The sequence below is a fragment of the Chiloscyllium plagiosum genome, chromosome 19 (genome assembly GCF_004010195.1).
Source record: "Chiloscyllium plagiosum isolate BGI_BamShark_2017 chromosome 19, ASM401019v2, whole genome shotgun sequence".
NCBI lineage: Eukaryota > Metazoa > Chordata > Chondrichthyes > Orectolobiformes > Hemiscylliidae > Chiloscyllium > Chiloscyllium plagiosum.
Window position 1 is genome coordinate 2,118,723 of NC_057728.1, and position 22,672 is coordinate 2,141,394.

A 22,672-nucleotide genomic window follows, 5' to 3' on the forward strand; every position below is an offset into this window, starting at 1 on the left:
GATAGGATGTACATGTATTTGGAAAGGCAAGGACTGATTAGGAATAGTCAACATGGGTTTGTGCGTGGGAAATCACAAACTTGATTGAGTTTTTTTAAGTAACAAAGATGACTGATGAGGGCAAAGCAGTAGATGTGATCTATATGGACTTCAGTAGGGCATTCGACAAGGTTTCCCATTGGAGACTGATTAGCAAGGTTAGATCTCAGAATACAGGAAGAACTTGCCATTTGGATACAGAACTGGCTCAAAGGTTGAAGACAGAGGGTGGTGGTGGAAGGTTGTTTTTCAGACTGGAGGCCTGTGACCAGTTGAATGTCACAAGGATGAGTGCTGGGGCCTCTACATTTTGTCATTTACATAAATGATTTGGATGCAAGCACAAGAGGTACAGTTAGTAAGGTTGCAGATGACACCAAAATTGGAGGAGTAGTGGACAATGAAGAGGGTTACCTCAGATTACAACAGGATCTGGACCAGATGGGCCAATGGGCTGAGAAGTGGCAGATGGAGTTTAATTCAGATAAATGCGAATTAAATGCTGCATTTAAATGCTGCATTTTGGGAAAGCAAATCTTAGCAGGACTTATACACTTAATGGTAAGGTCCAAGGGAGTGTTGCTGAACAAAGAGACCTTGGAGTGCAGGCTCATAGTTCCTTGAAAGTGGAGTCGCAGGTAGATAGGATAGTGAAGGCAGCGTTTGGTATGCTTTCCTTTATTGGTCAGAGTATTGAGTACAGGAGTTGGGAGGTCATGTTGTGGCTGTACAGGACACTGGTTCGGCCACTGCTGAATATTGCGTGCAACTTTGGTCTCATTCTTATCGGAAAGATGTTGTGAAACTGGAAAGGGTTCAGAAAAGATTTACAAGGATGCTGCACTCACCAGGGTTGGAGGATTTGAGCTATTGGGAGAGGCTGAACAGGCAGAGGCTGTTTTCCATGGAGCGTCAGAGGCTGAGGGGTGACCTTATAGAGATTTACAAAATTATGAGGGGCATGGATAGGGTAAATAGACAAAGTCTTTTCCCTGGGGTCGGGGAGTCCAGAACTAGAGAGCATCGGTTTAGGGTGAGAGATAGAGAAGAGATCAAAGGGGCAACTTTTTCATGCAGAGGGTGGTATGTGTATGGAATGAGCTGCCAAAGGATGTGGTGGAGTCTGGTACAATTGCAACATTTAAGAGGCATTTGGATGGGTATATGAATAGGAAGGGTTTAGAGGGATATGGGCCGGGTGCTGGCAAGTGGGACTAGATTGGGTTGGGATATCTGGTTGGCATGGACAGGTTGGACTGAAGGGTCTGTTTCCATGCTGTACATCTCTATGACTGGTCTATAATTCCCAGGGTTATGCCTATTCCGTTGCTTGAACAAGGAAATAACATTTGCCACCTTCCAATCATCTGGTACTACTCCAGTGGACAGTGAGGTCGCAAAGATCATTGCCAAAGGTGCAGTAATCTCTTCAATTGTTTTTCATAGTAAAACAATATATCCTGTCTGGCCCAGGGGATTTATCTATCCTCATGTTTTTCGAAATTTTCAGCACATCCTCCTTCCTAACTTCAACATGTTCGAGCGTCTCAGCCTGTTTCACGCTGTCCTCACAGATGACGACCACTAAATACTGAAGCAAAGTATTAATTCCAGGACCTCCCCTGCCTCCTCCAACTCCAGGCACAAGTTCCCTCCTTCTTGTAAATCAAGTTTGTCTTGCACGATAGGTGTAGGATCTTTTGTCCTGGTGAGCTGCTGTCTGAGCGTGGCTGTTGGTTGACAGGATGTCATGAATCCCAGTGGTCAGAAAAGTCTGGCTGTCAGTTCAGAGACACCTTTTCAGTAAGGTAGTGTGGCCAGTAAGTTTGTTGGGCATTGCGGATGAATTTGCAGAGATGTCAGTTCTTGGCGAAAACTCTATAGAGGTGTACGTGTTATTCCCTTCCTCAGTCGGGAGTGCTGCAGTGCGTTGCAGCCCTTTTAAACAGGGTCCTAGTGCAGCTTCTTTTATGTGTTTGGGTGGTTGTTGTTGTAGTTGAGGACCTGGTCAGCGTGTGGGGCTTTGTACACTTTAGTGGTTCATTCACCACTGTTCTTTCTACCGCAGCTCGAAACGGGAGCTGATTGTTGATTTCCTCCTCTCTCGGAAATCTGATTCCTGTGAGAATGGTGTTGATAATCTGGTTTGTGTCCTTGACTTCTGTTGTCTTAATGATAACAGAAGTGTCATCCACATACCTGATCCAGAGTTTGGGTTGTACTTGAGAGAGGATTGTTTGTTCCAGTCTTTGCATTACTGCTTCTGCTCTGAACTTGGAGATGAGAGCGCCCATCGGTGTTCCATTGATCTGTTCATATATTTTGTTAATAAATGCGAAGTATGTCGTCAAACACAGGTCTAGCAGTGTGAGCATGCAGTCCTTGTTGATAGGTTCCCCATCATGTTGTCTGTTTAGATTAGATTACTTACAGTTTGGAAACAGGCCCTTCGGCCCAACAAGTCCACACCGACCCACTGAAGCGCAACCCACCCAGACCCATTCCCCTCCATTTACCCCTTCACCTAACACTATGGGCAATTCAGCATGGCCAATTCACCTGACCTGCACATTTTTGGACTGTGGGAAGAAACCGGAGCACCCGGAGGAAACCCACGCAGGCACGGGGAGAATGTGCAAACTCCACACGGTCAGTCGCCTGAGGTGGGAATTGAACCCACGTCTCTGGCGCTGTGAGGCAGCAGTGCTAACCACTGTGCCACCACTGTTCTGCCTGCACAGAATTTTATCAGCTGAAGTGAACAGTGCCATTACATCAAATAAGACCATTGCTTCGTCCTTGTCTATGTTTATGTTCTTGATGTTGTCTAGGAATTCCTGCAATGATTGTTTGGATCCGCTGGTAAGATATTTCAGTTCCTGTTGAAGTTCTTTTACCAGTTTATGTGATGGAGTTCCTGGATCGCAATGGGTCAAAGTGGTATGGCTGGTTTATTTATCTTGGGTAATCTGTAAAATCTTGGGGTGTTGTTGCCTCTTGGTTTCATCCCACGTAGGTCAATCCTGGTTGTCAGTCCGTCTTTTTGTAGGTTCCGTTTTGTGTTATTTACTCTGTTGATGTGGAGGAGCCGGTGTTGGACTGGGGTGAACAAAGTTAAAACTCTCAACACCAGGTTGCATTCCAACAGGTTTAATTGGAAACACTATCTTTCAGAGTGCTACTCCTTCAGTTAACTGTGGAGCAGGACCATAAGACACACTTTATAGCAGAAGGTTACAGCGTCATGCGGCTGAAATGATAGGTTGAACAAACCTCGATTAATGTTAAGTCTTTCATCTTTTAGAATGGGTTTCAGGTTTTGGTTCATTAATATGTAAATCCCAGAACTTCTTTTAATTCACATTGTTAAGAGAAGTTAAGGCTTTATTTAAAAAAAAGTGACATCTCAGCTCAGACAATGCCTTAAAGGTGTGAAGTCAGAGTCTGTCTGTATGCAAAGTCTGGCTGTCAGTTGAGACATTCTTTATATAAGGAAGCGTGGTCAGTGTGTTGGGTCGTGGCATGTTCTTGTCGCATTCTTAGTCATTTAGGCATCTGCGGATGAAGTTGTTGGATACCTGTTCTTGGTGAAGACTCTGTAGTGTTCTTCTCTTCAGGAGGTCGGGAGTGCTGCAGTGTGTTGTAGTTCTTTTGATCAGGATCCTAAGGCAGCTTCTCTTGTGTGCGTTCGGTTCGTTGCTGTTGTCGCTCAGGACCTGGTCGGTGTGTGTGTGGGTTTTCTGTACACTTTATGGTGCATTCACCATTGTGTTCTTTCTAACATCACACCCATTAAGAGAAGTTGATTTGTTGGTTTCCTTCGCTCTCGTAAATCTGATACCCTTGAGCATGATGTTGATAATTCGGTGTGTGTTCTCGATTTCGGTTCTCCTAACAATTATAAAATTATAAATGCATCTGATCCAGAGTTTGGGTTGTAGTTGTGGGAGGGTTGTTTGTTCCAGTCTTTGCATCACTGCTTCTGCTGTGAGCCTGGAGATGGGTGAGCCCATCGGTGTTCTGTTGATCTGTTCATATATTTTGTTGATGAATGTGGTGTGTCGTCAAACACAGGTCTAGTAGTGTGAGAATGCAGTCCTTTTTGACAGGTTTGTCGTCGTGTTGTCTGTTCTGCTTATTCTGGAGGTTGGCTGTTGTCTCTTTGGCTAAAGTTATGTCAACTGAAGTGAACAGTGCAGTTACATCGAATAAGACCATCACTTTATCCTTGTCTATGTTTACATTCTTGACGTTGTCTAGGAATTCCTGTTATGATTGTATGGGTGTTCAGATCCGCTGAACACCCATTCAGTTTTTGTTGAAGTTCTTTTACCAGTTTATCTGGTGGAGTGCCTGGAAGTGCCGCAATGGGTCAAAGTGGTATGGCTGGTTTATGTATCTTGGGTTATCTGTAAAATCTGTTTTGTTGCTTCCAGGTTTCATCCTTTGCTGGTCTATCCTGGTTATTAGCCCTTTCTTTATAGTTTCTCTTATGTGTTGTTTGTTCTATTGGCTGGCTTTGCGTGGGGTCACAGCCCTTTGTAGCCACACGACCTTATATTAAAAAAAACATCCTTCCAGCCAGACGTCTTCAACCACTGGGATTCATGACAACCCATAAACCAATAGCCAAGCTCAGACAACTCACCAGGACAAAAAAAACCTTACATCCATCATGCGCAAGACAAACGTAATTTATAAGATTCCATGCAAAGACAGTATGCAACATTACATAGGACAGAGTCAGACAACTAGCAATCTGCATCCACGAAGACCAACTCGCCACCAGACGCCACTACCACCTGTCCCTTGTAGCAACACACAGATTCAACTGGGACAACACAACAATTACAAGTCAAGCCAAACAGAGGACAGCCAGAGAATTTCTAAGCATGGCACTCATCCACAAACTCTCTCAACAAGCACAATAGACCGCGACCCAAATTACCAGCCACTACAACGAACAACCGGAACCAGCATGAACGGAACCAAATAAATTCCCAAAGACACGGTACAGCAGCACTTCACAGGAGGTTCCAAAGCACTGAAGATGTCACCAAGACAATGGACAAAACATCTGCAAATCAACTTCCCAGCGTGGAGAACACACCTACATCTCTTGTCATCCAAGGTTCCTTCACCCAACCACCCCTTCCTTGTCTCAGTGGGACAAACTTATCCAGCACTCGCAGCAAGTGCTCCCTAAACAACTTCCACATTGCTGTTCAGCACTTCACCGAGAATATCCGTTCCCAATTTATGGTCCACAGTTCCTGCTTAATATCATTGTAATACCCCCTCCAATACCATTTGCTCCTGTCCATCTCCAAGAGTAAAGGTTGGGGAGTTGCGATCATGATCATCGAAATGCTCTCCTACCGAGAGATCGAACACTTGGGCCGGTTCGTTGTGAAGCATCAAATCCAATATGGCCTCCCCTCTAGTCAGCCTATCAACATACAGAGTCAGGAATCTTTGCTGGACATATCTGACAAAATTTGCTCCATGCAAACTATCTGCATGTGTGTGCGCATGTACGTGTGCACGTATGTGGGGGTGGGGGGGTTTGGAATCAATAGAAAACTCCCAATAAAATTCTTGCTGCTTTCCCATTCGTCTTCCACCCATATTGACTAGTGGATAAACCCTCCTTGACAACCCTCCCTTTCTGTAGCTGTGAAACTATCCCTGATCAGCAATACCACTGCCCCGCCTTTACCTCCCACTCTATTCCTCTTGAAACATCGAAACGCCAGAACATTTGATCATTCTTGCCCCTTTACTATTCAAGTCTCCATAATGGCTACAACACCATAGCTCCAAGCACTAATCCACACAAAGTTCATCACTCTTATTCCTGACACCTCTTGCATTCAAATAGACACACTTCAAACCATCACACTGACTGCAACTTTGCCCTACCAACTGTCTATCCTTCCTCACAGAGGAACATCTTTGCCACAGCTTGGTCGCTGCAAGCTATATCTTCCTGTTTACCAGCTGCCCCATCACCTGATCTGGAGCTCTGCTTCCTGAAAAGCTCTAGCGAATCTCCTGCCCAAGGTAATGGTACCGTTCCAGTTCAGGTATAAACCGTACAGCAGCTTCAACAACATTACATGTACCAAGGTAGTCCACAGAGCCACAATAATAAATATGACAGCATGACATAGTTGGAGCACAGATTTGACGATGTCATGCACTTGGTTTGAAAGTTTGGCCTTCTTGATATATTTCACTCAGAGCTAATGTTGAAGCTGTGTGGACAATCTCACCATTTAGAATCAATTCTTTCGATCACAAAATTTGTGAACCTCTGGTTTTGGCTGCTCCCAACTGTGGCAATTACAAACCATGAAAACCTTTACAATCCAGAGATGAAATGGTTCAGGCTGTGAGCGAAGCCTCTGCGTAATAATTCACCTGAGGTGAAGGAGGGGAAAATAAAGTAGGACATGTAATGCAAAAGAATCCAGTTTCTAGAATCTGAACATTTCAGCACAGAGCACTGCAACACAGAATACAGTCCCCACTGCAACTCATTCCTCTCTTTCATATATCTCAAAACAATGAGTGGGCTGTTGTAAACTGACCAGTATTAAGCGTAGACCAAAATTCTATGAGTGGAGACAAGAGGAAGGCACAGTGTTTTGAACTTGCAAGGCATTTTGAGAGTAAATTCAGGTTATGAATGATTAGTTTGAGCTGTGTCGAAGACCAAGTTTGACGAGAAAGCTCACAGCAGAAATAAAAAAAACTCGAGAATGAAATGTAGAAGCAAACAGAAGATTAAAGAAATGCAGGCCAGGGCATCAGGTCAGGGCTGTACTTACGCATCATACCTCTGCTGTGTAGCCAATTTATTCTTATTTTTGTCGACTGTGCTGGATGACTGGTGCAAAAAGTTGGGGTTCAATTTATAAAGTTCCTGAAGCAGCTTCTGTTCATACTCTTGATGTTTGCCTGCCTGTGGAAAGAGATTAGCAGGAAAGAATAATGGACACAAGACCAGTGAACGGGGCATTGAATATCAAATGGCAAACAGCTTCAGGAATTCTATTTTAAACCATGAAATCCAATCAAGATGTCTTTATTTTAGTGCTTCATCAAATTACTACTATTTGAGAGGGAATAGATTAGATTACTTACAGTGTGGAAACAGGCCCTTCGGCCCAACAAGTCCACACCAACCCTCCGAAGAGCAACCCACCCAGACCCATTCCCCTATATTTACCTCTGCACCTAACACTACGGGCAAGTTAGCATGGCCAATTCACCTAACTTGCACATCTTTGGACTGTGGGGGAAAACCCATGCAGACAAGGGGAGAATGTGCAAACTCCAGACAGACAGTTGCCAGAGGTGGGCATTGAACCCAGATCCCTGGCGCTGTGAGGCAGCACTGCTAACCACTGAGCCACCGAGCCGCCCAATGCTTTTACCTTTTTCTCAGAATAAGATCATCTCCAAAAGACAACTTACGCAGCACTAGTTTGATTCTTCCTCACCTACCCAAATTATGCTGCAAGAATCTTTATTACACTCGAACTAAATGGGACTTAACTTGATGTATTTTGTAATAAATTTCACACATATTTAAAGTAGAGACTGATGCATTTCAGTTTTACTATGTTTCATCCAGTGTACCAATGGCTTGAAGCATGCTCATTATGTTAAGGAACCCATTCTTGGTCCACCCAATAAAAGACAATGCACTGCCACTTTTACACTACCAGGAACATACCCTGCTTCATGATCTAAAGCCACAATCCAAGTTAGCTCTTTATCTTGCAGTTGCATGATTTAGTCAACATAGTAACATTAAGATGCTCGATTCTTTTAGACCAGCAAAGGAACAGATTTTCTGTTTTGTGAATCTGTCAAGCCTGACAGACAGTGGGATTCAGTGCTGCTCCCTTCAGTCAGCCTCTTCACTAGAAGGTCTCATCATATTATCCTGTATCCTTCAAGAGCCCTGATAGCAGAGCATTATTGGTCCTAATTTCTGCTTAACACTTCCAAGTGCCTCAACTTCAAGTTGGATGCTTGCATGGACAAGACGACAGATGTGAATACAAAGTGCATAAGCATCAAGGACTTTTTTTTATTCATTTACGGGATGTGGGTGTTGGTGGCTGGGTCACTGGCTTAATGCAATGTTAGGTGGTAATGCTATTTAGCATAGAAGGTGATTAATGCAACCAAACAAAAAGGCAATAAGAAAGCACCTCTACTTTAAGCTCAAATCTTTATGCGCCCTTCGACAAGGCTTCCCACATTCAATTCACTTTAATTGTGAACCAAACATCTGCTAACTTGGAGAAAGAAAACTATCAATTTCCCGTTTCCTGAAGAACACAAGTTGACATATAACAAGCACATAAAAGTAGGTTTAATCATACAATTACAGCCAGATGCAAAAATTATACAGCTGTTAAAATAGGGAACTGCAATCTAGACTGGAATACTGGTACCAAAGGGCAGAGATTGGCAAGGCATCAGAGATAGTTGACAGCAAAATGCTTTGCAGCGATACCTTTTCAACACAAGGAAGGAAATTCTGTCACACTAGCTTATTTGGGAATGGAATTAACTGAATGATTTAAGTGCCAGAGTGTTAACTTTTAAAGTTTAGACTAAAAAGGAAATCCAGACCAAGAACAGCAAACTGGGCGATAACCATCCCAATAAGGTAAGGATTATGTGGGGGAAATTAACTGAAGTCAAAGCAAGCAGGAAACAGGATTGCCCTACAATGCAGTGCTAACAAGATTGATAGGATTGGTTTTAGGATGGGGAATGAGTTAGAATAAAGTGGAGATGTTCAGCAAATCTTCCGAGGGAGAAAGGGTGAGAGGAGTTGTGCTTCAAATATTCAGAATCATTGGTGGGTTAGTCAAAGTGGTAGGGATAAATGTTCTGACTGATGAAAGGATTGAAAACAAAAAGGGCAGAGATCAAAAATAATGGTCAAAAGAAACGATTGGCAATTTTAGCCAAAATCTTCTGCACAGAGGGAGTTGTCACATTGTATGCAACGTGCTGGCAAAAATGCAGCAGAGGCAAGTTCAATAAAAGGTTTTCGAATGGGGATTAGACTGTTCACAGAAGAGGAACAATTATGGGGACAAGGCAGGAGAAAGAAATTCCATGAACTACTCAGAGAGCCAATGATGAGCCGAATGGTTTCTGAGCTGAAACAATTCTGTGATTCAAGTAACAGTTGATCTGAAATTTTCCTTTCACACTGAATCATGACAGCACACTCAGTAATGTTGTCATAACTCAAACATCGAAGGCTGGTTCAAATATTCCCATGCAAACCCCAAAGCAGTTGCTCAATGCAATGATTTCTGTTTGTATCCCTAGTTTCTGAAGCAGTGAGAGAAAGGCCAATGAAAAGATGACCACTTGAGGGCACTCTTGTATAACCAGGGAAAGGAAGCTCACGCAGCTGCCTTTTGAGTCCTTCAATCACTCCACTATTGCTTGGAGGGGGATAAAAACAAAATTGTCTGATGCTCTCCCATTTGGAACTGAAGGCTGGTTCAAAAAGATGCTCCAAAGCAAGAACTTGTTGAGATCACAAACTGGATCAAACAGGCTTCAATTACATAAGAGGGTTTCCTTTCCTGCACTTCCAGAATAAAGCTCATGTGGGAAAAGTGAATCTATTTCAGAAGGGAAGGTGACAATTCACAGCCATTTCTGAAAGGCAGCATCAATAATCTACAAGGAAAAAGCAGCATCATCACAGAAAAATACAAATTAATAGAAATAACATGAGCAAATCAACTGATGGAGAAATTTGTGGTGAAGGCTGACATCTCTCACGTTAGAGCATTTGAAAATTTAGTCTTTCCATGGCTTCAGATTAATTTCATTCTAAATTGAAAGCTATGCAACTTTACAGCTGTTTAAAGTACATAGATAGATATGCAGTCACTACTATAAGTAATCAACACAATTATCGTTTTATAGAATTTTATAACAACAACTATTTGAAGCCCAGGCAGGCAAACTGGTTTCAATGACTTCAGTTTGGATCAAGCTTTTTTTTTTCTTTGCTTTTCCTAAAGGCTGGTGAATTTACCTGCATTTCTTCTTTCGTGAAACTGGCTGCTTCATCCCCTAACTCATGCAAATACATACAATCCGGCTTAGGACACTGCATGTTCTTTAGGAAATAACTGCAATACTTCGTTGTACCTAAAGATGCCTTGAGAGAGAGAGAGAGAGAGAGAGAAAAATGCAGTGTTGACAATAATATACGTGGATACTATAATGATTCTGACCCAGTTGCAATATTGCCAATACAAAGACTTCTCAGGTAATAACATCCTGCAGCATCGCATTAAGTAGCTCAACACCTGAATCATCAGTAACCTCTGTTTACACCCACTTGACAGGGAGACATGGATTTCCAATATTGATTGCTCAAGTTCTATACCAAATGGCATTGCTGAGAAAAACATTTCAAAGCTTGTCATTTTGCATTCATCTGAATAATTTGAAAAAAATCAAACAAAAGGGAAAATATTTACACAAAATATAAGAGTTCCAATTGGTTGTAAAGTGGACTTAACAGTGTCTGACATTAAATATAACTCAGAGATCAGACAACATTTGCTAAGCAATCTTGTGTCTGAGAAGCATAATGAAGACAACTAATTCAGTCGGTAGGCTTGCAACGTGATGCACTTGCATCTATTATAAGTGACAGAAGGTCCTCTTCCTGGCAGAAGGAAAGTATATACATGGCACCTCCCTCAACATAAAGGAGATGACAGCTATTCTGATTCATTTCATAGGGCAATGACTTGACCATAGTCAATGCACCAGTTTTAAGATTTACACAAAACCTGGCAGTTAATCAAGAGTCATTATTAACTAGTGCTTTCTCTGTGGCAACGCCACTATCAATCAGGAGTCTGTCAATGAGAACTCTGCTCTCATACAGTATAAATGGTGTTCTAATTCCATGTTGTAAGGCTTGAGAGCGTCCAGAGTACAAGGCAAAAAGCTTCAAAGAAAAAAAAACCTGTCCTTTCTAAGCAATATTCAGTTTCCAGTATTGCTTTTTGTCTGATAAAAACAAGTAGCTCAGGACTAATACTGTGGGGTCAGAGCTCGTCAAGAGGGGCAAATCAATTAAGTTCGACTGCCCCACAATTCCCATCTGAAGTCAGTCAACCAGATTCACTTGTTATTTGGGTGCAGAGGTGTCCTAACACAAAACACCGTTCGTGCTTTTGGTCAGGTTTTCTGAAGTAAACAGCCAAGGGACTGAGACAAAGCTGAAAGGAAAACTGTTTGCAAAGTGAAGCAGTTTTTACTAAACATGTTTGAAAAACATCAACTTCTGATTATTCGCAGACTGAAGAGGACAATTCAACCACGATCTGTGCAACTAACTCGTTCACTCAGATACCTGATGCATTTCTCATCAAGGAGAAAGTGAGGTCTGCAGATGCTGGAGATCAAAGTTGAAACTTTATTGCTGGAACAGCGCAGCCGGTCAGGCAGCATCCAGGGAACAGGAGATTCGACGTTTCGGGCACAGGCCCTGAAGAAGGGTCTGTGCCCGAAACGTCGAATCTCCTGTTCCCTGGATGCTGCCTGACCTGCTGCGCTGTTCCAGCAATAAAGTTTCAACCCGCATTTCTCATCAAGTTGACCTTACAAGTTCAGAGTGCTTCACAATGCTTCAAATCCATTACTTGGAAGCAAACTGACAACTATTTGCCAGTCACGCAAGTCAGTGGGAACTTAACTTGAAGCATTTAACCAAAGGCCCATCCTCTCAAGTCAAAATCTGGACTGCTTGGCTTACTGAATGATGGAAACAGATTTAATAGCCTTTTTCAGCAAGAAGCTGGCTAACTATTTGCAAGGTAAAAATTGGCAGGCCATCTATAGGGAAAAGATAGGGTGTGAAACTAATTGTCCAGCAATTGCGAAGCACTTCATTCAGCTAACAATGGATGGACTCCCTCCTTCAATCGTGCTAGATTTGCCAATTGTATTGGATACTTTCAAAGGATGCTACAATCTAATGGTGCTCACATTTGTCAGAACATATGCACAGTAGATTCAAGCAACCATTTTAACTGCACTACAACGTGCTTCTATTTACAGGATTTCATCTGGCAGTATTGCTCTGTTTTAACTTCTGAAAGTTCTCAACAATGAAAATCACAATGTAAACAGAAACTGAAAGCAGATTCTGCTGACATCATTGTGGATTCATGACATTTCTTTGACGAGGGGAGGAAAGAGACATGTTATTTAAGGATGAAGGTTTCATCTTGCACCACCTTGGTTGTAATTCACTTTCACTTCTCAGATTTATTTCAAATTACGTTTCAAATTACTATGTGAAAAGTCCTCCAGCCACTGATGCTTTAGAACTCACAAGGAAACTTGAAGATAAGAGGAAAAAAAACCAAGCTGTGGAGTAATGGAAGTGGAGCCAGCTGAGAGACAAGAAAATTATTTACCTTAAGCGTCCTGCCATCCACTACAACATTATTTACACACTGTATTGCTCTTAGTGCGTCTTCAGACCGTATGTAGGTTACATAAGCACTAGCACTGGGACCCTAGGAGAGGAACATTGTAGTTAGCTTTGACACACAATAAGGAATCTTGCTTGATATCATCAATAAAGTTAAACAGATAAGAATAAAACCAAAACAAGGCATCAGCCCACTGAATTTGGCTTTGTTCTTGGGTAGCTTTATTCAATGATTCCCACACTCACCTGCTTTTTAGCCTTAGCCCATAAATGTCTCTTCCAAAGGATGCATTTAATTTTCCAGGAAGTTACAACTGAAATTGTTTTCACCTCTCATTTAAGCAGCCCAATACAGACAAATAACTGCATAAAACAATTCTCTAATCTCTGGTTGATTCAGTAATCACTCTGAATTTGTTCCCTGTGGTGGCTGCTCCTCCCGAAATTCAATGGTTTCTCATTTCCTGCATCAAATCCATTCATTATTCCAAAGAACTCTGAACAACGTCCACTGAACAGAGATCACCACCAGATGATTCACCCTTTATACAAAATGCTAGTATTCTGATGCTGTTGTTACAAATCTGAGATGTTAACATCCTCAGGTGTGGTGCCCAGATTGAACACTAATTCAGCTGAAGTCTAACTCAGTCTTTTAAAAAGATTAGATTAATTTCCTTTGTTATTAATAGAATGTAAAACTAAACAGGGGAAATTGAGGACTGCAGATACTGAAGATTAGAGTCGAGTGTGGTGCTGGAAAAGCACAGCAGGTTCAGGCAGCATGCGAGAAGAATCGTTATTTCGGGTTTATGCTTGAGACGTCGATGCTCCTGCTCCTCGAATGCTGCCCGAATTGCTGTGCTTTTTCAGCACCACATTCTCAACTGGAGAACTAAAGATCTTATATTCTTATCCAAACTGCACAACTTGTTCAGCCATGTTTCAATATAACACATTGCAAGATCTGTTTCGCTGAATCACTTTTAACATTGTCAAATAGTTCAATGTCCCCACTTACCTTTCCAACCCAAACACATCTTTTCACATTTAGAATTAGAATTCCTACAGTGTGGAAACAGGCCCTTTGGCACAACATGTCCACACCGACCCTCCAAAGTATAACCCACCCAGACCAATTCCCCTATCCTATTACTCGACATTTACTCCTGACTAATGCACTTAACCTACACATTCCTAGACACTTTGGGCAATTTAACATGGCCAGCTCACATAACCTGCACATCTTTGGACTGTGGGAGAAAACCGCAGCACCCGGAGGAAACCCACACAGACACAGGGAGTGCGTGCAAACTCCACACAGACAGTCACTCACGGCTGGATTCGAACCTGGGTCCCAGGCGCTGTGAGACAGCAGTGCTAACCACTGAGCCACCAGGCTGCCTTTTTAAGGCTACTGCACCTGGTATTCCCAGGTGGTCTCCCATCCAATGACTAACCAGGCCAGAGTCTGTTTAGCTTTCAAGATCAGGTGTTTTCAGACTAGTATGGCAGTAGGCAGTAAAATTGTTGGCATTAAATTTTATTTGTTCATGTTAGCAGTCTAGAGCTTCCTGAAACATTTCACATTCCATTTTTATTTGGAAGAAACCACTTGTCACTACATTTCCCAAATCCATGTCATTAATTTTGGTATCGTATCTGAAGAAGCTCAGTGAGTACCAATTATCTGAACTGTTAAGTTCTAGGTTCAATTCCTTCTCTAGGACGTGAGCAGAAAAACCAATATTCAAATGCAATGTTGATGGAGCATTAGGCTGTCAGAAGCCCAAACCTATATGCATGATATTCAACTAAGTGCCCATCAGCCTGCTCGGGCGGATGGAAAAAAAATCTCACAGCACTATCTTGGAGAAGGACAAGGGAGTTGCATGTGTGTCTGAGCCAACATACAGCCAAGTTGACACGTTACTGATAGATTAACCACTCATCATAACATTGCCACCGGAGGTAGTTTGCTGCATGCCATGTCACTACTGTGTTTCCAACATTTCAACAATGAATTCTCAAAAAATGAATAATTGTTCGTAAACCTTTTCACTCAACCACCACCTATCTGAAAACGTTGTGAAAATGCAAGCATTTTTTGCTTTGTCTCAAGCAGCTATGATACCAGCTTGCATCCACTTCACATTTCCCTCCAGTCTGGAAAATAACCAGTCATACAACGTGGAAACAGGCCCTTCAGCCCAATTTGCCCATGCCTCCCAGTTTTCACAATGTAAAGTAGTCCCATTTTGTCCGTATCTTCCCATATCCCTCTCATCCATGTATTTGTCTCAATGTTAAATGACAAAATTGTACTCACTTCCACCACTATCTCTGGCAGCCCTTGTTTCCACTTGCTTCCTTTCCCTGAGTACTAGCTGTCCTGTTAATCCCAGCAGCTTGAAATTTTGCTCACTCAGCTCTCAATGACTGCTATTGTCTCAGGAGCCGTACCGATCAGATACTGCTGCTGAAGGATACTGCATTGCCTCACCTGCCACTCCTGCATCAACAATGAATGGATCTATAACTGAGATGGAAGTCACTCAAACACTGATGAATCTTTATTTCAGAGTTTTAATTCCAGAGCTTTCTCCAATGCATCACCCACAACAGATCTAAGCATCATCTCTTAGCCTTGCAGTTTCACCATCTACCAGGATTCTTGCAAAACAACGCCATAATTTTCCTGTAGCTTCATGTACACCAGCTAAGAACATTGCAAATCTCTTTATGGCAAATGCAAGGAACTGTCTCACGTGTTACACATAGATATATTGCTTCATGCTTTCATTTAAGGTTTCTGTTAATTCACTTGCTTTCAATTCTAAGATCACAAAACTCCAGATTAAGAGCTTCATTCACTATAACTGAATTAAATTAGGTAGTAAGAGTGGAAAAAAAACTCTCAGATTAAGAATTTTTGATTAAATTCAGATCAAGAGATTTTTGAACCAAAGTGTGAATTGAAATCCAACAATGCATACTTTTTGTGGTAAATTGGACAGTACATATTTAAGAACACATGTATCAGATCATTGACCTGACCATCAAGTCATATCCAACCTTGTCAATTCTTCAGATAATTCCACACAATGCTCAGCTGCCATTGCTCCATTATTTACCTGCTCATGAAAAACTCAAGTCCTCTAATGCAGTAACTGATCTACTGTGGGTATAATACACAAGCTGCACAAGTTCTTTCCTTAAACTCCAAACCACCCACCCCAGTCACAAATCCGAACAGTCTCACATCTTTGTGACCTGTTACACAATCAATTTTACAATCATCTCACATCATAAAGCATTCATGTACTACGATTTGTAGAGGAGCATCCACATTTGTGTCTTGGCTAAAGTTTTGGCTCAAGAAATTTATTTCCTCGGAGGCGGCAAACACAGTGCTTTGAACTTGTCATAGTCCACCACATCTGCTGCACATAAGATCACTACAAAAGCAGAAATTAACCACAGAACACTTGAACCTATAAATTTCTTGGGCGACCGCCAATCTTCGCATATCAAATTAGACTTGCGATCTGATAAATGAGACTATGCTATGGAATGATTCAAATTAAAGCTGTAACACAGTGCATTGACTTCATTACATTTCCTTCTCCCTGACCCCATCACAAAATTTTGTCCTTTTCTCAACTTTCTTTTTACTTTTTCCAAAGCTCCCATGTGCCACCTTATGCACATTTGCTCCTCTGTAATGAAAAGACAAAAGACACCCATCGACACTCAGACTCCACCTTCCCAGGAAAAACAAAAGAAAAACACTAACAGGTAAATGGTGCCAGCATACCTGTGAACCTGCATATGATGTGCTGTTGTTGATGACAACTTTATGTATTTTACCAAACTTCCCGAAATATTCTGGCCGTTTTAAAACCTGGTAAAGAAAGATTAAAAAAAGGTTCTTCAGTCCTCTCCAAAGACTGATTGCAAGTTGAAGTCAACACTGGTTTAATTAGAAACAAATTATAGAGTCATAGAGATGTACAGCATGGAAACAATGCACAGAACTTCGTATTTTGGAAGAGACAAAACTAATTTGTAACACTTTGGACAGGCCATTGATATCATAGAGGGTAACAACAAGGAACACCTACGATCTATCACAATGAACACAAGCAATCCTAGTGTTACAAATTGAGCCTTAAAAGACAGATACACTTTAAAATACTTTTAATTCAAGATAAAAATGACTAGTTTGGAGAAGCCAATGTGACCTCAAGAAAATGTGCAGCAGGAAGAACTCATGTTACCTGGTCACCATGGAGACAGGCGCCCATCAAAATCCTCCGAAAGAAACATGCAACTTTCAGCAACTGGACATAAATCACGAGGTAGCTACTCTTGCTGTGTGACAGAGTCAGCATACAAACATATTTGGGAAAGATTATCCACAACCAAAGCTGACGAGAGGAAATGGCTGTCCCCTTGTTAACCACCAAGCAAAGTGCTGGCGTGGTCAGAGCCCATTCAAAGAAATGAAACTTGTCAAGGAGTTCCCAAATTGTGTAGTACTATTGTAACTCCATTACATTATTCTCAGAAAGGGTTAATGAAACAATATTGTTTCAAAGTACACTGGAAGATTGACCATGGTTCATCATTTAGGAATGCAAGTGGAAGCCTATGACAGACTATAAAGACCAAAATTGCAGAGTTCAAATGATGCTGGAAGGTTCACCTAGTGCTTGCTTAAGAGAGAATTTCTGAGGAATAAAACCTTATTATGAAATGCAAATCTGAAATTAAAATGCCGAAGGTTAAGAAAAGGAAAATCATACAAGCCTGATTCTTCAATCAAATATAATAATGCACATTAGAAGTAGGTTTCAGTCAAGCACAAAGAAAAAATTGTCACGTTTTGTTTTGTGATTTAAAGTATAAAGTGCTTATTCAATAATGCTTTTAGTTTATAGTGCAATAGAAATTCTCAAAGTTGAAATCTTGTCCTAACATCCTCTTAGTTCCTAATTGGAAATTGAAATTTGTTTTTGAAAAGTTATTGAACTTGCAAGAAATCCTAACAGTGGCAGTTAAGGGGTTCACAGACAACATCTTCTCTTGGGATAACCCACAAGTTGTCTTTTAATTAACGTTTAGTTGATGCTGATTCTGTTATCATAAAAGACTTTAAACATCAAATTGTGTTATCCAATTCTGCACATTTTGGTGCAGAACCAGTTATGTCTGTGTTGAGATTCTAACACCTGGCTAACCAAAAATGCTCAGTACAGTGACAGGTTTGACTGGCACCCAAACAATACAATAGGAATGAGATCCATAAAGCCAAGATTGCAGGTAATTTATGAATCATGAAGGTTTCAATTTAAACTTGAGACCAAGTTTAAGCCTTTTCGAAAAGATATCAGTTTGGAAGGAGTCATGTTGGTGCTTAAATGAAACCCGAACAGTTCTGTTGCCTACTACATGGACAAGAATCTCACTCAATTTGTTTAGTAGAAAACATTTGCTGCATCTTTAAGCCCTATTACAAAAGAACACACCAAACACTGATGCAAGGAGTGTGCAGCAGGTCAGGCAGCATCGAGGGAACAGGAGAATTGACGTTTCGGGCATTAGCCCTTCTTCAGGAAGCCCTATCTTTAAGCCCTATTACAAAAGAACACACCAAACACTGATGCAATTCAAAACTTCAATTTCTAAACAGAATGCACAGCAATGCATTAGTTCTTCCAAACAGTTGACATTTTTTTAAAAAAGGTCAAAGACGAACCTGCTTTAGTGAGTTACTGGCCAGAATTAATTTGACTTGTATTGGTCACTATGCTTGATTGCAGTGCTCAGAAATTGCTCAATAATTTATTTATAGAAGTTTGGGAAAATTGAAGGTGGAAGAAAAGGACAATTTGCCAGATAAATGTTTGTTCAAAAGCAAGGATAATATTTATAAGTAACTTTTAATATGATGCTAAGATGTGCAGCTATGGATCACATGATGTGTGGTCTCACCATTGAGTCAGATGGCTGAGGGTCCAAGCTTTAGACCGGAGAGCTGAGCATAACGTATGCCGATACTTATATAGTACTGAGGGAAAGTCAAATTGATGTTGGTGAGATTTTAAACCAAGGATCCATATGCACTCAGGTGAAGGTAAATAGCCGAAGACACAAGGCAAGGGGAGCTCACACCATGTCGTGCCCAACATTTATTTCTTAAACAACGAAGTGACCACTGTCATTTTGCTGTTTAAGAAACCTTATTAGTCATAAATTGATTCATCTCACTTCAATTAGGAATATCTCTTCTAAACAGCAGTACTGAGTCTAAGCACTTTGAGATGCCCTGCAAAGACAACTGATACAATGTAAATACAAATCTTGTTTTTGCTCACCTCTGGATCTGCTAGTCGCTGTGATAGACCTACCACGAAGACTAGGTTCTTCTGTACAACACGTACACTGGCCAGATGCTTGCGATTCTCTGAGATTTTCTGCTTCCTCTCATTCTGCTTTTGTTTTTTCTCATTTTTTATTCTCTGTAGCTCTTCTTGAGAAAGTGGTTTGTAGACTGCAGGGTCTTCTGGGTAAGGCTGGATTGACCAAAGGAAAGTGCAATATTGAGTTTAAGATAAGAGCACAAAGCAGTGATTCTCATTTCAATATGGCATTAAAACACAAAGTAAAATATGAGGCAAAGGTTTGTCAACTTTGTGGATGAAAATTTAAATTTGAATTTTCCTGAACTGTTGACGGAAGTTTTTAGAAAGTAAAACTTACAAATGGCAGATATTAATTGTTTCATTAAGATTGTCAGAAGTATAAATGCCACGAAATGGAAGCCTAGATTACTCCAAAGGTTAGCCACAAGACAAATTAGAAATTGTAGGGATTAGACCAACAGTCAAATTAGCACAATTTCAGATGGAACCAAGAGAAAAGTGGAAACAACACTATCAGTTCATTATTCCTGTGTGTACACACACGAAGTCCAAATCAATATCAATGGGATCCAGGAGAACACGTCCACCAAACAGAATAGCTTCACCACATGTACTAGATTCAACAATTGCTCACAGGAAAGTTGTTTTGCATGTTTTTCACATGCTTCTTTCTATGCTCGGATTGTTAATACAAAACCATGAGTTAGAAGTACACTGGATTGCTTGCTTTCTGCAGGTACCTATGACATCAGATAATTTTGCTGATGCAGGGGACCAATTAGATTCAAGCTTGCGCTGCTTGAAATCCACAGCAGTTGAGGCACACATCATAAGCCTACAGTGAGCCTGAAGGACAACTTTAACCTTGGACACACTTGGCAGCAGAGCAGTTGTCAAGATTGACAAAGTTGATTTGTTTGCAGAGAAGTTTTGCTTGATACCACTTTCCCTCAGCAGATGGACTGGATTAAAGTGGGGCAACTGAAAGACATGGGGCAGTTACATGAGTTTATGCTGCACTCAATCATACTCAAAACAGGACGGAAAAAAAAAATCAGCGATATTATGCCAAGGGGAAATGAGGATTCACTTCATGAGCCCTCACCAAACTCTTGGCCCAGGCTTCACCATTTTCTTTCTGTGAAAGAAGGTTTCTTGCTTTGTGGGCATATTACAAATTTGATTTTTAATTAATAAGTTACTCAGATTTCCTTTGCTGCCAATAACATAATATGGAGACGATGCTGATTATTCTTCAGCAGGTAATGCATTTGTTTTATTCCTTTTTCATGTTGGCATATATAGGGATAGGAGCAGGCCATTCAACCACTTGAGCCTGTTTATCTCATTCAATAGTAAATATCCGATTTGTGGTTGAACACTATATCCCTGCCTTTGGCCCAAACCCTTAAGACCTTTGCTTAACAAAAATGTATCTCAAACTAAAATTTACATTAGATTTCGCCTCAACTGTCATTTGTGAAAGAGTTTCAAACCTATACCACCCTTTATGTGTACAAGTGCTTCCTAACATCGTCTCTGTACAGTCCAGCACTAATTGTCAAACTATTTAGTCTGACAATTTTCTCTCATCAATCCCTCCAATTCTAGCATATCCAACCAGTGGAAACAGTTTCTTTCTCTAATCTCTTTCCTGTTAACACCTTGAAGACTTTGATCAGAGCATCCCTTAACCTTCAAAATTCTCGGCCAAATCTGTGTAATCTCTCCTTGTACCTTGAATTCAGAAGTTATCATTCTTGTAAACCTATATTGTACACTAAGGCCAATATTTTGCTCCAAAAGGTGTAGCGTCCAAATCTGCTCAAGAATTCCAAGTATGGTCTAACCAGGGTTTTGTCTAACTGCAGTATAATTCCTGTATCCTTATAATTCAGTCCTCTAGACATAAAGGGCAGTGTTGTATTAGCTTTTGTGATTATTTTCTTCACGAGTTTGTGGCATTTTAATGATCTATGCACCTGAACTCTGAAGTGTCCTTGGACATCCACTGTATTTAGCTTCATATCACCTGGAAAGTTCCCCAATATATCCTTTATACATCCCAAATGCATAATTTCATACTTGTTTACACTGGAATTCCATCTGCCAAAGTTTTGCCCATTCAAGGAATTTTTTTGAATATCCCTTTGTAATTTTGTACTGTCTGCAATACTTCTTGAATTTCTTATCAGCAAATTTAGACATATGACTTTCTATGCCATTATCCAACTTTTTAATGGTGTGAATAATTGAGGGCATAACAGATCTTTGCAGGACACCAGTGGCCATATCCTACCATTTTGTATACCTACCCACTATCCTGTCACTCAACCAGTTTTCCAGACATGACAGTAATTTGCCTGCATTTCTTGGGCGTTTACCTCACTTAACCATCTGTTGTGTGGAACTTGATCAACCACCTTTTGGCAGTCCAAAAGAAACAACAACAATGGGCATTCCCTTGTCCATTATCATAGTCACCTCTTCAAAAACCTCAATGACGTTTGTGAGACATGACCGAACTGACTCTCCTTCATTAACATTCAGTTACCCTATCTTTGACCATAAATTCCAGCAATGTCCTCACTCCAGTTGTAGGGTGAACGGGTCTGTAAATCTCTCATTTTTATTTTCTCATCCTTCTTAAAAAGCAGAGTGCCATGTGTAGGCTCATTGCTAAGTGTGGTTTTTACTGGCCCATCCCTAGTTAATCTGGTTGCGCAACTGAATGGTTTTAGAGTGCAGTTAAGAATCAATCATATTCAAATTAGACCTGAGTTGGGTATGGATCAGGTTCAGTAAAACTAACAGATTTTCTTACCTAAAGGAACCAGTTTCAACTTAAATGGCACCTCTGTAGCTACACTCCTATGAATAGAAGCATTCTATTTTCATATTTATGAAAACTAAATTCATCTTAAAATACCACATTGGCATTTCAACTCACTGAGTTCAGTCCCAGAATACAAAATCTGCTCTACATCAATTTAATATCACTTTATACAACTGCAGATAGTCATTATAACAAGGCCATTACAACAAGGACTGCACTTTTGGAACTCTCCACTCTCAAGTAGCTAGGTTCTCACATTTTCACTTGTTTTGTGGATATAGTTTTAAAGTTCTTTAAATCCATACAAAAATACTAAAGGTCGCTGAACGTGTCAAAATCAAATCAGGTTACAACCAACTGACTTAGATTCTGTAAAGCAACTTACTTTTCTGCAGGCTGGACAGAGACCGTTCTCATCTGTGCGTATACGGTGCCAACAGAAACGACAGATCTGGTAGCCACAGGTGCATGGAAAGAAGTTGATGTCGTCTATCTCAAGGGGCTCCATACAGAGAGGGCATTCAACAGGGTCCTCCTTTGTATCAGGGCTACGAGACATCTTCAGTGTTGACTGGGCGTTCAACTTCTCACCAAAAGAAACTGCACAGATCTGAATCTGTTTGTGGACTGTGGAAAGACAGCAAAGCCATGTTAGTCACAACAGTAAAGAGTAGGAAGCATGCTCACATGCATACCTTTATGTCAAAAAAAAAATCACATTCCATTCAAACCTTCTAGGTACTATGGCATGTTTTGTCCAATTAAATTGAACAATTTGTCAGGATGACCAACTGGAAACAGACTGTTTACTAAGGACCTGCAATCATCTTCCCGACCTCTCCGCCCCCACCC

At 40.9% G+C, this 22,672-nt stretch overlaps 1 protein-coding gene and 1 pseudogene across 9 annotated transcripts in view; both read right to left on the bottom strand.

Annotated features, from left to right (window-relative positions):
* The window catches only part of cnot4b (CCR4-NOT transcription complex, subunit 4b), a 177,174-nt gene that overhangs the window by 96,997 nt on the left and 57,505 nt on the right, over window positions 1-22,672 (bottom strand). For 6 of the 9 annotated variants that reach the window (XM_043708930.1, XM_043708937.1, XM_043708935.1 and 3 more), the window contains exons 2-7: window positions 22,206-22,447; window positions 18,937-19,134; window positions 16,374-16,460; window positions 12,540-12,641; window positions 10,133-10,258; window positions 6,873-7,006 (exon numbers count right to left, since the gene is read on the bottom strand). In XM_043708930.1, coding sequence (XP_043564865.1) covers window positions 6,873-7,006; window positions 10,133-10,258; window positions 12,540-12,641; window positions 16,374-16,460; window positions 18,937-19,134; window positions 22,206-22,379 — 821 coding nt within the window. In that variant the 5' untranslated portion in view covers window positions 22,380-22,447. The remainder of the gene's footprint in view (window positions 1-6,872; window positions 7,007-10,132; window positions 10,259-12,539; window positions 12,642-16,373; window positions 16,461-18,936; window positions 19,135-22,205; window positions 22,448-22,672) is intronic. The other 3 variants (XM_043708934.1, XM_043708936.1, XM_043708939.1) reach the window with 1 other exon arrangement.
* Window positions 13,968-14,076, bottom strand: LOC122559874 (annotated as a pseudogene).